Source organism: Netta rufina, assembly GCF_964035555.1.
Source record: "Netta rufina genome assembly, chromosome: 3".
NCBI lineage: Eukaryota > Metazoa > Chordata > Aves > Anseriformes > Anatidae > Netta > Netta rufina.
Genome location: NC_140125.1, coordinates 8537930 through 8553650, shown reverse-complemented (window position 1 = coordinate 8553650; position 15721 = coordinate 8537930). Strand labels below are relative to the sequence as shown.

Here is a 15721-nt window from a genome sequence, read left to right as displayed (position 1 = left end):
GAAAGGAAAGGCACAGCTTTCTGCTTTATTGCATTCGCATTCGGCAAGAATAAATCAGCAGTGCTTAAAGTGACGCTGAGCATGTATGAGTGTGGCACGCTGCACTGGAAGAATTATAGAAGTCATGAATTCTTCCTTACTCTGTGTCAGGTTGAGGTTTTTTGTGTGTTTATTTTCTTTAGTTTCTTTATGAACAGTTTAAAGACTTTAAAATGAAGTCATTTATAATAAGTCATTGTTTTTGATTCCAGGAGAAAATCAAATTCCCTTAGCTACATTGATTCAATAACAAATAAATAGTTTTGAACTTTGTTACTAAATTATGAGTTATGTGGGTTAGCACATAGCCTCTCTGAAAACTTTTTTTTTTTTTTTTTAATAAATTATTCATGCTTGGACTCCAAAGATATTTTTTGTTAAATACTTATGACAATTAAAAAAAAAAAAAAGGACCTTAAAGCATGCCTTGAACTGCTGTCTATCATCATTTTGTTATGTGTATATATTGCACACAGCTTTCTATGGGCACTATTTCCCATACCATGCAATGCTATTATACAACTGAAGATAACGCTGTTCTCTTCCACCAGTAAACTCTCAATCAAGTGCTGTGGTTTTTTGTTTTGTTTTGTTTTGTTTTGTTTTTGTTTTGTTTTGTTTTGTTTTGTTTTTCTCTCCTCTGTTAATTCACTTTAGAATCTGGAACTAATGTGTTCACTTTCCCTGACAAGCAACTGAAGCAAGAGCTCTCCAATAGCCTTGTTGTTTTTTTGTTGCTGTTGTTGTTTTTTTGTTTTTTGTTTTCAAAGAAATGAGTTTCAGTGTGGACCTGACCAAATGCAGTTTAATTTGAACGCAACGTCTCTTATGGATTATAACCTTCCCCAGTAACTTTTTGATATGCAGCCAGGTTAAACTCTGAGGACTTGAAGTCATTTCTGGAAGGGACTGCATCATTGTTCATTCATGGAAACGAAGGTATGCAGCCTGAAAATTATTCCAAAAATTCAAAGGCTGCAACCCCAATCTGTTCTCTTGTTTATTTATCCAGAGGTTCCACTACCGCAGGGATTTTCAAAGTGCGTTCAAGAAATGAAATGTTCGGATAGTTGGGATATTGAAAAGGAAATCTAAAAAGAAACGTTAGCTACTGGATGCTTGTTAAGAGGGGATTTTTAAGGTGTTATTTCTCTTCGTTCTCCACAGAAGACACGAAAACAAGAGTTAAACGTGTTTATATTTCTTTATTAGAACACCATAAAGAGAGAATCTGGCTGAGGAATCCCCGATTTCTGTCAGCTTCACTCCGGGGCTGAAGCACCCCACAGAGCTGGCTCTGAGGGGCGTCAAGATGGCGGCGGCCGCCCGCGCCGCGCATGGGCCGCTGGGCGCAGCGGCGGCCCCGCCTGCGCGCGGCGGCGGCGGCCATTTCGGAGCTGAGGCGCTGAGGGGCTGTGGGGCCCTGCGTCGGAGACGCGTTGCAGAGGATGGATATCAGACCCAACCACACCATTTACATCAACAACATAAACGATAAGATCAAGAAGGAAGGTACCGCTGTGCTCGGGGGGCGCTGCGGTGGGAAGGTGCACGGGAAAGCCAGGCTGGGCTGAGCCCCCGGGACCCAGCTGCCGGCGGGGGGACCTGGGCTCCTCACAGCGTGCTTGAAAAACTGAATAAAAAATCCCTTAACCTTTAGCTGGATCTGCATTCACTGTATAGAGCCGTCCGGTTCTTAAAACCGTGTTTGAGTGCTGCTCAGGTGCCTCTGGGTGCTGCGGGGAATGGCCTGGAAGTGGAAGCAGCTCTGCTAATAAAGTGATGTGTCGAGATGGTTCTGTGTAATGAAGTAAATGTTAAGGGCTTATTTGTAGCGTTTTAGGTGCCCTATAAGCTAATAAGTGTCCATTATTAAATTGTTTGGTTATAGTTTTTAAACGCGATATTTCAAATGACCAATAAAGCTTGCAAATCCCATTTTTAACTACATTTTTTAAGGTATTTAAAGATAAAAATTTCAATAAGAAAACAAAAAAACGCTGATGAAGCAAGCTGCATTCTTGTATTTTTCTATGCATTTGTTGCTTTTGGAAGGTATCATACTTCACAGGTTGCTTTAATTGGCTTCCTGTTGATTTTGATTTTTTTTTTTCTTTATATAGAGCTGTGGCTGGTCAAGAGCAGCCAGAAGAAGTGATGTTGGGCTGGTATTGGCAGGTCTCAACAGCAATAACCAAGAGGCAGTGCTCTTATGTAGCTGAAATGTTTCAAGCGTGGGACTTGTCACTTAGAATAATTATGCCATACAGAGGATATATTTAGCTTAATTGGAGAAGATTAAAGTTTAATTTGACATGTCAGGTGACTTTAAATAATAAAAATAAATCCGTGGCAACTGCAAGTTACAGTGTGATCGTATGAAAATGCATTCATATATAGAATATGAAAAATATTTGATGCACTTGAAAGGATTGATTAAACAGTTAGAAACTAAATGTCCAAATTTGTTTAGCCTTTGATTAGCTCTTTGCAGTATTCTTAAGTCATACCTCTTTACTGTTCCATGTGATGGTATTGATTTGCTAATTGGTCTTCGATAGCTGTAATACATCATACTGGAGTGTGTATGTTTGTATATATATATGTGTGTGTATATATACATATACTCAAGAAAGTGTATTTGTACCCTCCTGTAATTTTTGCTGTCTTAAAAAGTTAAAATGCATGGAGGTACAGTTTCTTTGCTAGGTGAATGTTTGCGATGTGAAACCAAGAATTGCACGCCAACTTGTAAAAACCAGGCAAATCAACTTACACTTGTGCAGCAGTCTGACTAAGCTCATGTAACTTATTACTGTGAGATCAAGGTGGCAGAAATGACCCTAAAGGACAGCAAACTCTCTAGAAGCAGACATTTATATGTAACTGGCTATAATATTTTTTTATTTTTTTTTAACACGTCAACAGAGCTGAAGAGGTCCTTGTATGCATTATTCTCACAGTTTGGTCATGTGGTTGACATTGTGGCTTTGAAGACTATGAAGATGAGAGGACAAGCTTTTGTTATATTTAAAGAACTTGGATCATCTACCAATGCTCTGAGACAACTACAAGGCTTTCCATTTTATGGGAAACCAATGGTGAGTTATTTTGTTCTTTTTACATAACAAAAATTTATTGTGGTATGATGCAGTGTTTGGGTATTTGCACCTTAAGAATTAGCTGTCACATGTAATTGTGCTGTTATTCAGTGATGACCTCTCTCAATTAATAGATATATTTATGCAAACTTGAGGGGAGATTGGAGAGACGGTACTTAAAGTACAGTGAGGCTGAACTTAGCATTTAGGTATCTTAAATGATGGCATTATGTTTTTCTATGGTAGGTTGAAGTTTTCAAGATCGGAAATGCTTCCAGCTTACGCATCATGTCTTCTGCTGAACAGATAAAATTCCTGTAGTAATGTTCTTGAAGTTAGGTGCTTTCTGTTGAAATGATTGTTATTGATTACTTAAGTTGTTCATATTTAGACTATGATGCTTCCATTTTGAGGCAGCAGTGAGTAGGGTGAAGATCTCTAGTTTTACTTTCCAGAAATTGGCAGGTGTGGTCAGTAATATCTTTTTTTGAAATTGTTGACTAGTTTTGCTTGTGCATACATCAGATTAGCAAGCCAAATGACCAAATTTCGGTATCGCTTCCGTGATGCAAAAGCACTACTACTCAAGAAAAGCTGATTTAATAGTGTACTTGATTACAGGCAGAATGGCACAACAGTTGGCACGTTTCTGTTGTTGCCTGCTTGGATAACTATGCATTTCTGATAACATGCAAATGGCTCGCTTGACTTCAGTGCTAGCTGGATATATTTGTACGGGCTTTTAGCTCGTGGCTTTGAGTGTTAAGGAGTGCACAGGCTGTTGTGTTGCTGAGCCGCAAGCTTGTTTCATTGACGCTTTCAGATTATCTAACAAATTCTTTAATGAGGAATTGTGCAAGCTTAATTCTGTCATTTGCCCTTAAAGATCTTTGTGCTCTGTAAAACTTAATAAGAAATAAACTAATAAATAAATTGAGGCATCGTAAGCTTTTGGGCATACTTTCCTCTTTAAATAATGACTGCAGCACGCATACTACATCTGGCAACATATAAAAGCTTAAAAAAATCTTTGCCTTGTGTAATTCTGTATTGAGGTAGTTCCAATAAGTGATAAGATTGTAAATGTGTGTACACATTGACATATATAATGTTATGTCAGCTGTAAATTTCTAACTGAATCCGTTTAACTCCGTGAATTTGTGCGTTGGGAAGCCTCTGTTGGGAAGAAAAATAATGCAGTTGTGGTGCTGACAAAATTGGTGCAGTTCAGGTTGAATTAAGGCAAGTACTTCACTTTTTTATTTGAGTTTTACTGAACTCATTTTTTCTGCAGAGATCTGAGAAACTACTGTGGAGTCTTAATGCCTAACACCCCCCTTCCTGCCCCTGAATGCTTTAAACCCCTCATTTTTTTAAATAGCATCTGGTGGCAGTTTTGTTAACTGACGTTATATAGCTTTGTACAGCTGTTACCTTGATAAACATTAAAAAGGTGCCATTAGCTGATTAGAGTTCCGATTCCAATGAGTGAGGTAAAATTAGTAATTTCTTCTCATGAGTGGTCCATCTGAGTTCCTAAAAAGTTCTCTAGTTGTGATCAGAATTAATTATGAGGATTGCGTACTCTACAAGCATACCTACAACTTGCAACAGTATTTTTAATACAAGAAGTTTCTATAAAAATACCATGTCAGTAGTGCGCAAGTAGAACACTGTCAACAAAGTTGCTACAAGATTTTTGGTATAATAAACAACAATGTATTTTTTCTTTTAAAAAGCGTATTCAGTATGCAAAAACAGACTCTGATATCATCTCTAAAATGCGTGGCACTTTTGCTGATAAAGAAAAAAGGAAGGAAAAGAAGAAGGCCAAATCTCTGGAGCAGTCAGCAAACGCAGCAAATAAAAAGGTTATCCAGGTAAGCTGTTCTTGTTTTAAAAAACAAGGGGGAGCAGGCTATTCAGGTTTTTCTTCTGAAGACTAATTATTGTCTTTTAGTATTTCTCAGTCCTTTGAATTGTTGTCTGTTGATACCTACTGCTCTCTATCACTCACTAGAACACAGGAGAGAGAGCGATTACTTAGTCCTTGCTGCTTTTTATAATTTCTTTCTCATTCCTGTTCTTGGATGAAAAAGATAAAGGGCAAAGGTACAATAAACCAAAGTAGAAACAAACATTTTTTATTTTTAAAAACAACTAACGAGAGGTGGCTTTAATGTTGGCTTTAATATTATCTTCAAATGCTCAACCAGCTCTTCCCTTCAATGTTTAAACACTTATTTGCACTACAGACACTGAAGAATGGCAAAGGGGTAAAAGGGAATAAGATTACTCATTTACAGTTAGATAGGAAGGAGTTGGCTTGGAATATATCTCCACTAAGGGTTGTCCTGGCATAAACTAATAACGTTTAGTCACTTATATCCGCAAGTTTAGTAGAAAACACCAAGGTGCAGGGTTTGAATATTCTGTTACCCCTCTACTGTTCCTGCTAAGACACAATTAAGGAGAGATCAGAGCGATCATAGAAAACAACTTTTTCCAAGTAGAACATTAAATTTTCTCACAATTTATTCAAAATCAATGGTTATATACAAACCTTTTAGGAAGAATTAGTTGCCTCTGTTGATAATGGTAATAGCTTTAAGCTATCCTTTGTAAACTGCTGTCATCAGTGGAACATCTGGTTTTATTTTTCTACTAGATGTGTCCTGTCTAGGCCTTCATTTTCAGAACAACTTCCTGTCTTATAGAACTGAATTTTATGATGTGGAGAAGTAGTGATTCTGCTGACATAGCCATTAGTTAGATGTTTTTTTCTTTTGTTGTCTGGTTTTGGGGTTCAGTGAAATGCACATGTTGTTGTTTTCCTACAGCAGGTATTTCATAAACAACGGATGTTCCTTGGATTATGGTTTAATCAATCAAAATATTAAACAAACACACCAACCTTAACATACTGCTGGAGTTTTACAGAAACATGGTGATGTGTGTTTATATATTTCTAACCAAATATCTTTTAAAAACTATTTTGTACTTATTTACTAGGGAGCAACACAAAATTCAGCCAGTGCCCCTGGGACTTCACCACAGAATCAGCAGGTAACGCTTGTTTTTGTGACCAAAACCGTTAAAGATTCTGAAGCTTAAAAGCTAACAGGGTTTCTAATCAATATGTTTTAATAGAACACTCTCTAGTAAAACCAGTGTTTTGTATGGTTTTCAGTTGCTCAAAGAAACTCAGTAGTTCAGTTCTACTGTAGATGAACAGAGTATTTATTGTGGCCTCCAACTGCTCTACCAGAGAGGGAGCTGTGGAGGGCTTGAGTTCATCACTTCCCCCACAGGTATCTTGGATGGCCTGAATAATCTAAAATGGCCTACGGGTAGTCGTCAGGCACCTGCTTTGGTGGAGTACTGCAGCATCAACTGTTGAGCTGTCAAGTTTAAATAAGGTGTCTAAGAAAATATATTAATGTGATTTTTTTATATATTTTTTTCTGTGGAAGCAAGAGACCCTCTACATTTTTATCACTGTGAGATAGACAGTTTGAAAAAACAAATGGGGATTTGCCTGCATATTGCATGAAGGTATCCTAAAGCCCAACTAGCAGTATTCTGAGTAAAAACTGAGAATGCACGAGTCTTAGTTCAAATAATAATGCAGATAGATTGCAGAGGAGTGGACAGCTGCGGATAATCTGCTGAGCATTGTTCTTCTGTTGCAGGTGCCTGATAACCCACCGAACTATATCCTTTTCCTTAATAACCTACCCGAGGAAACGAACGAGATGATGCTGTCCATGTTATTCAATCAGTAAGTTTTCAGTTCTTTGAATCCCTCTGTTACCTTTATGCTGTCTCAGTTGGCAAGTTGATTTTTTAGAAATAAGAGGTTTTGAAAGTATTTCAGTTTTCTGTGTTACTGCCAAGATTACGGATGTCAGGTCTGATGTCTTGGTGCAGAAACCAAGTGCAATTTTCTTTTTTCTTTTGAGTTGCTTTTGATTGTGTAAGTTATCTATTATCAGTCTGCACTGGATTTGAGTTAGTGATCAGTATGAAAGACTTTACAATATCAGGAACGGTTTCAAAACTGGCTTTAGTTGCTTCTGCATGTGTGCAAGACTGATTGAATTACTTCCACAGAATGATCCTTAGGTCCATAGTTATGGGGACTGGACATACAAAAAATTCTTCAGTTGAATCTTTTATTAGTAGTAATTGTTATACTAGTAGATGCGTATGATAAGGTCCTACAGCTACTGAAGAGATATAAATTACCAAACCAGGAAATAATATCTGACTCTTTCAATTTCTTTTAAAGGTTCCCTGGATTTAAAGAAGTACGATTAGTGCCTGGGCGCCATGACATTGCATTTGTGGAGTTTGAAAATGAATGTCAAGCAGGAGCTGCTCGAGATGCCCTCCAAGGATTCAAGATCACTCCGTCTCATGCCATGAAAATCACTTATGCTAAGAAATAACTAGGCACTCTTTAAAGGACTTCTTTGGATTGATTTTTTTATCATGACGATACTTTGATCAGCTAGCATGTTTGCTGTTCTATGCAGAAAAGATAAGACTGTTGTGTAAAATGGCCACAGCTGTTGGGCCAGTTGCAGGACTTCCATGGATCTGTTGAATAGTAAACTTTTGTGCTAAAATGCCATTTTTTATAAAATAAATATAGTTGATGCTGTTTTCAAACGATGTTTTTCCTTGAATTGTCTTTCCTTGAATCTGTTAGGCGTGCAGGGCCAATTAATTATATTGGTTTAGCTACTTTTAAGGTGGTCTTCGTTTCTCAGAAGTGAATGCTGGAAAAATAGCCGTCTCTTCAGAGCAGAAAGCATGAGCAGGTATACTGAGTGTCAGCATATTCAGAACGCAACACTCGGTTTTCAGTACTTTTATCTTAAGTCTTAAGGCAAGGCATTAAGGCATTATCGTTGTCTTAAGACAAAATTACTCTCACAGAAAAGCAACAGATTATCGTTGGAGTCTTTTTTTTTTTTTTTTTTTTTCCCTCCAGGTACTGGTAGACATTGATTAGACTTCGATAGCATTGTTCAACTTTGGTTTTGTCTCTGCAATGATGGCTGGTAATAGAAGCAAGTGTATAGAGGGCCCATAAAAGCTTATTTTTCCAGTTCTCTGTTATTTACCAGCAGTTTTAATAAATGGTTTAGGAAAAGCTTTCTTGCTCTATACAAAGACATTGCTGATATGTCTGACAGTCTGACAGACGGGTTTTTCAAAATGCGTGTCCTAGTGTGTGTGGTTTGCTGAGGTCTTTTCCATTTGTTTAAAACAGTTAAGGGGCTTGTTGGACGTGAAATACACTACATGCAGAGAATTAATCAGATGCAGTACTGGGAGCTGTAACTATTATAAATACTTGCGTGGAAAAAAATTGCTTCAAGAGCTGGAGTGCTTTCTTGAGGTGAAGGAGGACCTAGGAAGATATTTTAGGCTAAGAGAATAATGAAATTTAATTAAAAGTATTATCATATTTCTGGTGGAACAGTAAGTTTTGCATGGTGATGTCTAGAAGCATTTCTATCAGACCTTTGGAGATCCATGTTTGAGAGGAAGGGGTGATGTGTTTGTGCTGGTCATGTTGCACCATTCCTCAATTCTTAAATTCTTTCTCTGTGAGGCCTCTAACTACCCTTTCAAAAATGTAATGGGACAGAATCAGCACGACTTTCTTCAGAAGTGGTTCAGGCAAGTATTAGAGTACCTGATGTGAAGACCAGAAACTACAAGGAAGAATGTTCAGATTAGCATAGCAGCTACATTGCAAGTATTGTAGCTTTTTTGTTTCCAGAATAAGTAGGTCAACTGGAAAAAGAGGGAGTATGCTGGTGGCTGTAGCTCTTCCTGTTACCATGGCTTGATGCGGTCCCTACCTGTGTTGTGTGGGCTTAGTTGTAGCTGCAGAACATTGTTTTTCTTAGTTTGTTCTGAGAAGGTAGAGATTTCACTTCAGACTGTTCTGTGGATGAAGAGCTGTGCTTTTTATTGCTTTTTATGAAACCGTGCAGAGCTCCGTATTTTTGGCACGTCGGCACAATTTCTGAGCAAGTGCTGTTTCTGGGCATCTGAAACTGCTACATGAAACTTTTTTTGCACAAGATCTGCAAAACAAACAAATTGATCTTTTTCTCAGATCACACTGCAAGATGATGCTCTTTCCAGGAGTCCTGATTAATGTCATCAATCATGATTAATTTCCATGTATGCATTTTTCATTCTTTTTAGTAAATTCACAAATTTAGAGCACTTGCAAGTGAATTTTGTTTGTGCACCTGTAAAGAGTAAGAGTGATTATGTTCTGTCATTAACCTCGGGTTTTATCCTCTGCAGTTGCAATTTTGTAGGTATTAATGATGCTGTTCTTGCTTTCCACTATTTCATTTATGTGAGACTCCTTTGCATACTGCCACACTCTACCTTAATTCAATTAGAAGGGTTTGTGTGGAGCTGTCTGCAAAAAAAAAAAAAAAAAAGAAAAAAGAGAAGAAGAAGAACAAAAGTAAAGATGTATGGGAGGTTGGCGGAAGGAGTAATGGGCTGGAAGGCTAGAGGAGGATGTTGTTAAGTCAGCTGTAATATAAGGGTGATGTTAGAAATGATAGCAAGATGCTCGTTCTTTAAAAAATAGTGTGTTTTTTCAATGACAGTTGTCTGAAAGATGGTACAGCTGGTAGCTCTTCAGGCCTTCTTGTGAATCACAGAGCACTGATGGGCTGGAGTGCCATTTGGGGAATTCACACACTTGCTTTTGGTCACTTCTAAGGACTGATCCAAACTAGCTCTTTGTAGCGTGACAGCTGTGATGTGAGCAGCTTACAGAGTAGTAACTCAGGTTTCTCTTTGTGTGTGTGTGCATATATTTTAATTATAATACTCCTATTTTTCTCCTTACATATATGTTATGATGAGATCTTGGTAACTTAGATCAATTCTGGATGTCCTCTAAGGCATAACGAGCACCTCTTAAGTCAGTGGCATGGTATGTTTTTAGGGTCCTGCATCTGCAAATCTCAACTGAGTTCAGTAAATAGAAGTATAAATAGAAGTGAGTAAATAGAAAAAAGAAGTGTGTAAATGGAAGTGAGATGGCTACTACCCTGGCACAACCTGAGTACTTTGCTTTCCTCCTGCATCTTCCCATGGAAAATAAATCTTGCCTATACAACTATGCAATGCTTAAATTTTAGACCACCAATTTAAACGGCTGACTTGCCAAGCCTTATTACCGGGTTACATTTGCATCTATGTTTTAGGGTCCTCATAGGGCCTGTCTGTGGGCTGTAACGAGGAAATTTCTGCCGTGGTGGGTTTATGGTGCAGGGAAGACGGTTTGTCAGTGACTGAAGGATTTGAAAGGATGTGATTTCCTTTCCCACTTATCACAGTCCGACTTAATTTTTCATTCTCAGACAATTTTTGCTTGAGGTAAGATTAAGCCTATGGATGACTACCGGAAGGCTGAAGAATGTGTAAGTAATACAGTTGCTCACTGAAATGCTAACCCAGAATGTGTTTGGGAAGGGATTCTGTTTTGTAAGTGGAACCTGAGTCTTTCCTCCTGCCTGCAGCTCCTCCTGTAGCAGTGGAATGTCCCCTCGATCCCTTCCCATTGGCCAGGGATGTTTGTCCAGATGTTTGGTTCTTCCATAAAAGATACGGATCGCTTGACCCGGTCCGCATTTGGGAGGTGCTGCGGCAAAGGAAAAAATGACACAGCGTGTTTATTTGGTTATCTTGCTTCTGTGTCTCAGATTAATGTATCCCCTTGTCACTGGAATTTTTATGGATAAACTTGCCAGCAAGAAGCTGTGTGCTGATGATGACTGTGTCTGTAAGTAATCCTGCTTTAATTGAAATTATGAGAGAATATATTCGGAAAAACAATTGCGGAGCTTGGGTGGAGTTTGACAGAAAACTGCTCTGCTTATTTAGCTCATTTCTAGGTTGGTTTGTCAATTGAAAGCAATGTGGGAGGATTGATAGAGAACATCACATCCCATTTTACTGCAAACAAAATTTGTAAGGGACCTTTTTCACTTGAGTGAAAGGTAAGCGTAAAGAGGAGGACTGTGATTCCCATCCCGATGAAATACACATTCTTAAGCTGTTCATTTGCTTACTGGAGATGGAAAAATAAGCAGGACAAATTCTTGGCAGACAATAATTTCAGAATAACCTACTTTTGTCTGTAGAAGTGGTTTTACATGTGTGCATCCACAGGCATCATATAGTTATATTTCTCTTTATAAAAGTATGTCCTTAAGTTCATCCAGCTCATTCTTGATCTTTTTTTTTTTTGTTTTGTTTTCTAGACACCATTTCCCTTGTCAGAGCAGAAGAGGATTATAATGCTCCAGACTGCAGATTCATTAATATTAAAAAAGGGCAGTTGATTTATGTTTACTCAAAACTAGTGAAGGAAAAAGAATCTGGAGAATTCTGGGCTGGAAGTGTAAGACGAGATTCTTGTGTCTATGAGCAAACCAGAAGTAGATTAACGTGTACTTTTGTCAAGAAATGGATGCTAGTGTGGGTTTTGATGTAACAATTTAGTTTTCAAAGTGGGTGTTAAAACTGAAGAAACTGATTGAGGAGTCTTGAGGGCTTTTTTTTTTTTTTTTTTTTTTTTTTTTTAAATGTTATCTTCAATAACTGTACAGGAATTGGGCATTGAACTTTAATGGAATGTCTCAACAGTTCTTTTCTGTGGGTGCTTGCTGAAACTATGGATGAGAAAAACTTCTATCACAGCTGCTCATAAAACTCTTAAATTTAAGGGAAGAAAAGATAAATATCACCTGTATTTGTATATTTAAAAAAAAAAAAAGCCAGATAAACTATAGCTGGTATTACTTTGCTCCGAAAATGCATGCCTATGTTGGAAATTAATTGTTCATTTCATGTGCTAGTTAATTGGAGAACTAAGATATCCAGAGTAAGAAACGCTATTAGTAACTGCTTCTGACTAAATTATGAACTAGCTTAAACCAGATGAGGATGGTTGTAAGGTACCTAATTATACATCTCCTTGCTTCAAGGTTTATGGAGAACAGTATGAAGACCATATGGGGACAGTTGGTTATTTCCCTAGCAGTTTAGTCTCAGAACAACATGTCTATCAAGAAGCAAATAAGACAGTTCCTACAACGGTAAGGAATTTGCAGAAGCCCAGCTGGCTGCATAATTATACTTGGCTGTGTAATGCTAATTTGCTGTAAAAACAAATCATAATTGTGGCAGTTGATTGTAGCATATCACAGATGCTTAGGGATGCAATCTTTGGGCCTTTATACAGGCAAATAGCCTCAATAAAATCCTAACATAAGCTCTCATATTGTAGACATAGCAAATGCTGCGTTGCGGCCTTGATACTATTAGAGTTTGTATTGATTTGAATAGTACAGCTTCAAGGCCACATCAGCCTGTTACCTGAGCTTCTTGCAATGTGTTGCAAATGTTTTTCTTCTTTGGAATCTGGACTTTGTGCTGCAAATTTTATTAACGCGTCCAACCCCATTTTCTATTAATTGTGCGCTTTGATTGCCATTTTTATAGAAAACTTTAATTTTACCCCCCTGGACATCTCCCACTTCAGTGAGAGGAGGTCCCTGGCAAACAACTGTATGTGAAAACTCACTTTTCCACTCTTCATTCAGAAAGATGTATTTTTTTATTTATTGTTTTCCATAGTAAAAATGGGTTAAAATGTTGGATGCAACTTAAAGAATAAAACTTTGTGTTCAGAGTACGGTATGTGTATGAGAAGAGTATGCTTGCTGTCTGATAGCAAAAGTTCTTAGTACATTTTAAAAAAAGTTGAATTGCAAAGCCATGGAAAACATGTCTTTAAGTAGGCTGCACTTCTGAAAGAATGGTTCTCCCTGATCATACAGTAGTATGTTGTATAGCAGACAGTTCTTAATTTTACTGAAGGTCTGAAACACATCTCACAGAAGAGTGGAAGAGGAGGGTCTTTTCTCACAGGCTAATGTGGTCTGGCTTACAAGTAACGTTACTGGTAACCTATGTCTGTGCTTAAAACAAATTGAACGGTAGGTTTCCAATAACTACCTTCAGTAATATTGAATATTTAGTTACATTCTATTTTGAAGTGTACAGCAAAATACAATGATTAGTGAGTCAGTCTTGAAATCACATATGGAGTCTTTAATCCTAGCTCCGGATTAATAGGTGGGTTTCATTAACACAGGAAATAAGCAAAATGAAGAACTTAGTTTCACGTTAATAGTCGCTAGGATTTGCATTATTAATGTCAGACAACTTTCATATGAGCAAATGAAAATCTTGAAGTAAGTGATTGCTTTTCTTGACACTGTATTAGAATATTCTGAATTTGGCCCAGAAGCATTGTAGCAATTAGTCACAGAACATGAAAGAATGACTAAAATATGTTTCTAAGCTCTTTACTCAACAATATGACAGCCAGTCTGCTGAACGGCAAGCTGAATTGGAAGCAGAGGCAGGTTAAAGTGATGTCTCAGCCTGCAGGCTGGCTGAGGGTCCAGAATGGGACATTGCCAGGCTGCAATGCAGAACTTTAACTGGCAAGTAGAAGTTCTGCATCCAGCCCTCCTGCAGAACTAAGGACACTGAGCTTCACACTCATTTCATTCTCATTTCACATTCTTGCTATACAGGAACTTTGTGACAAAAACTTGTTGTAGCAGTTCTTTTCCTTGTTCCTCTGTTCTTGGTTGTATGTTGCAAACATGACCTTAAGAGTCTGACTGCAGGATTACCTTTAAAACTGTCTACAGCACATCTTGACCAATCTGTATGGGCAGCACTGCTTCTCCTTTAAAGGTTACTGTCTTATACAAGAGCTACTATTGCACAGCTCTTATATGCCTCTAATGCCACCAGTCTCCTATTTGCAAGTCAGTAGCCAGTCTTGTGCTTGCAGCTCTGTAACCCTTCAGTTACAGAGCTCTTGGCAGTGATTCAATGTTAAGCTGTTGGCAGTATTTTCCCTTGCTTTCCTGGTCTTGGACCTGTGAAGCCCAGGGCTGTTGCTACCATGGGTTCTCTCAGGAAGTGGTGACCAGTGGTATGAGAACCACCTTCTCCAGCCACTCTTTTTCCTACCCCTTTACTGCATTGTTTCATTTGCACTGGGGCACCCGATGATGCCCAAAGCTTAATGATCAATCAGCATGCACCTGCCTGATAACAGCACTGAGTAAGCCACTCAATAGTCAGCTTGATGTGTGGGGAGGAAAGGAGATCAAAGGGGGACGTGCTCCTCTCCACTGCAGCAGGAAAGAGGACATTAGCATGGGGGTCTTCATGTCATTGTCTCTCCTTTCACTCTTTTTTTCCCCAAAAAGTAACTTCTCACAACTGGAGTCAATGTATGCCATCAGCTACAGACCCTTCTAATAAATTCTTGGGCTTGTGAACTTCCGTCAGCATCCTTTTTGCAGTGTTAGGTAATCCGTGCCTATCGGTGGCTGTTTCAAGTGGTAAGTCTTGGAAGACGTTTTTCTCAGTGCTGCTACTTCTGAATTGCACTGAACACAACAGATTCAATACAATAGACTGTGTACTACAAAGTGGTCTTGGATTGCCTTTCTTCCCTCAATCACTTAAAATTGGCCATTTGCTAGCTAAGATGAAAGTACTTTTATTACCAGTAAGCATCTGCTCTGAAACAGCTCCCTGTCTTCTGCTTCCAGGGGACAGGTACATGTGATAGGTTGGTCTAATGTAGATGTTGCTTGGTTTCAGCAGCATGAGGTGACACTTCTCTACAGTAGAATCAAGATGAGATCTACGTGGCTATGTAAAATGCTAGCAGAAAGCTAGATTAAAGCAATCTGCTGCGAAAATGTATCGCTTGCTGGAAGTTTTCAAGCAAAAAAAAAAGGCATTTATTTTCTTAGTGGGATTTCTCTAGAGGAAGTGTAACAGCCTCAGTCTGTTTAAGGTGTCCTTTTCATGTGTGATTAGGAACAGTTTAAGAATAAGGGGTTACATACAACTCTTAATAAATCCAAATATGGATGTGGGAATACAAAACAAAAAGATAAAGGATTTGCATGAAATAAGAAAGAACATGGCATTGCCTAATTCACTTTAAAGATTTATGGCAGGAACAAATCATCCCAACTACATAAAAGGAGTTGAAAGAAAAAAAGACTTTTTTTCTCCGGAATTGTGAAGTTAATTTATAGAGAACATACTTTGAGTATATTACAGTGTATTCAGTGTTTGCATCTACTTATCTACCTTTGGGGGATGATAAAAGGATGTTAATCCTTCAGTAATCTCAAAAGATCTTTCCTTTTAACTCTTTTTCAGGACATTGATTTCTTCTGCGAATAGTGCTGAAGATGGCTACGTAATCTCTAGGGTGCTACAAGAAAAGCTGACAAAGAAACATGGACCCTCTCACTGAACATACATATTTTTAATCGATGTTTATAAGATAAGTAGTGTTTCAAATGCAAAAGTTGATTTAAAGGGAGTTATTTGGGGTAGGAGGAAAGGCCTCATAACAGGACTTTATTCTTTAGATTATTTTTTTTTATCTGCATATTCTTTGCTTGTTAATA

At 38.1% G+C, this 15721-nt stretch overlaps 2 protein-coding genes across 2 annotated transcripts; both read left to right on the top strand.

Annotated features, from left to right (window-relative positions):
* The first annotated feature begins 1409 nt into the window (after window positions 1–1409).
* Window positions 1410–7814, top strand: SNRPB2 (small nuclear ribonucleoprotein polypeptide B2). Its single transcript, XM_084283478.1, has 6 exons — window positions 1410–1551; window positions 2968–3140; window positions 4880–5020; window positions 6153–6206; window positions 6833–6921; window positions 7432–7814. Exons 1-6 carry the CDS (start codon window positions 1488–1490, stop codon window positions 7589–7591), a joined length of 681 nt encoding a protein of 226 aa, XP_084139604.1. The 5' UTR covers window positions 1410–1487; the 3' UTR covers window positions 7592–7814.
* A 3039-nt stretch (window positions 7815–10853) lies between these two features.
* OTOR (otoraplin) lies at window positions 10854–15491 on the top strand (the record flags this gene model as incomplete). The annotated part of the gene is made up of 4 exons (XM_084283290.1): window positions 10854–10977; window positions 11459–11598; window positions 12185–12295; window positions 15468–15491. 4 exons carry the CDS (start codon window positions 10854–10856, stop codon window positions 15489–15491), a joined length of 399 nt encoding a protein of 132 aa, XP_084139416.1.
* Window positions 15492–15721: the final 230 nt, after the last annotated feature.

Bases quoted from the DNA above. Each gene is read 5' to 3' on its own strand.
- SNRPB2 (XM_084283478.1), top strand. From the start codon at position 1,488: ATGGATATCAGACCCAACCACACCATTTACATCAACAACATAAACGAT. The intron at 1,552-2,967 runs GTACCGCTGTGC...ACACGTCAACAG, and splicing joins CGATAAGATCAAGAAGGAAG to AGCTGAAGAGGTCCTTGTAT. The intron at 6,207-6,832 runs GTAACGCTTGTT...CTTCTGTTGCAG, and splicing joins CTTCACCACAGAATCAGCAG to GTGCCTGATAACCCACCGAA.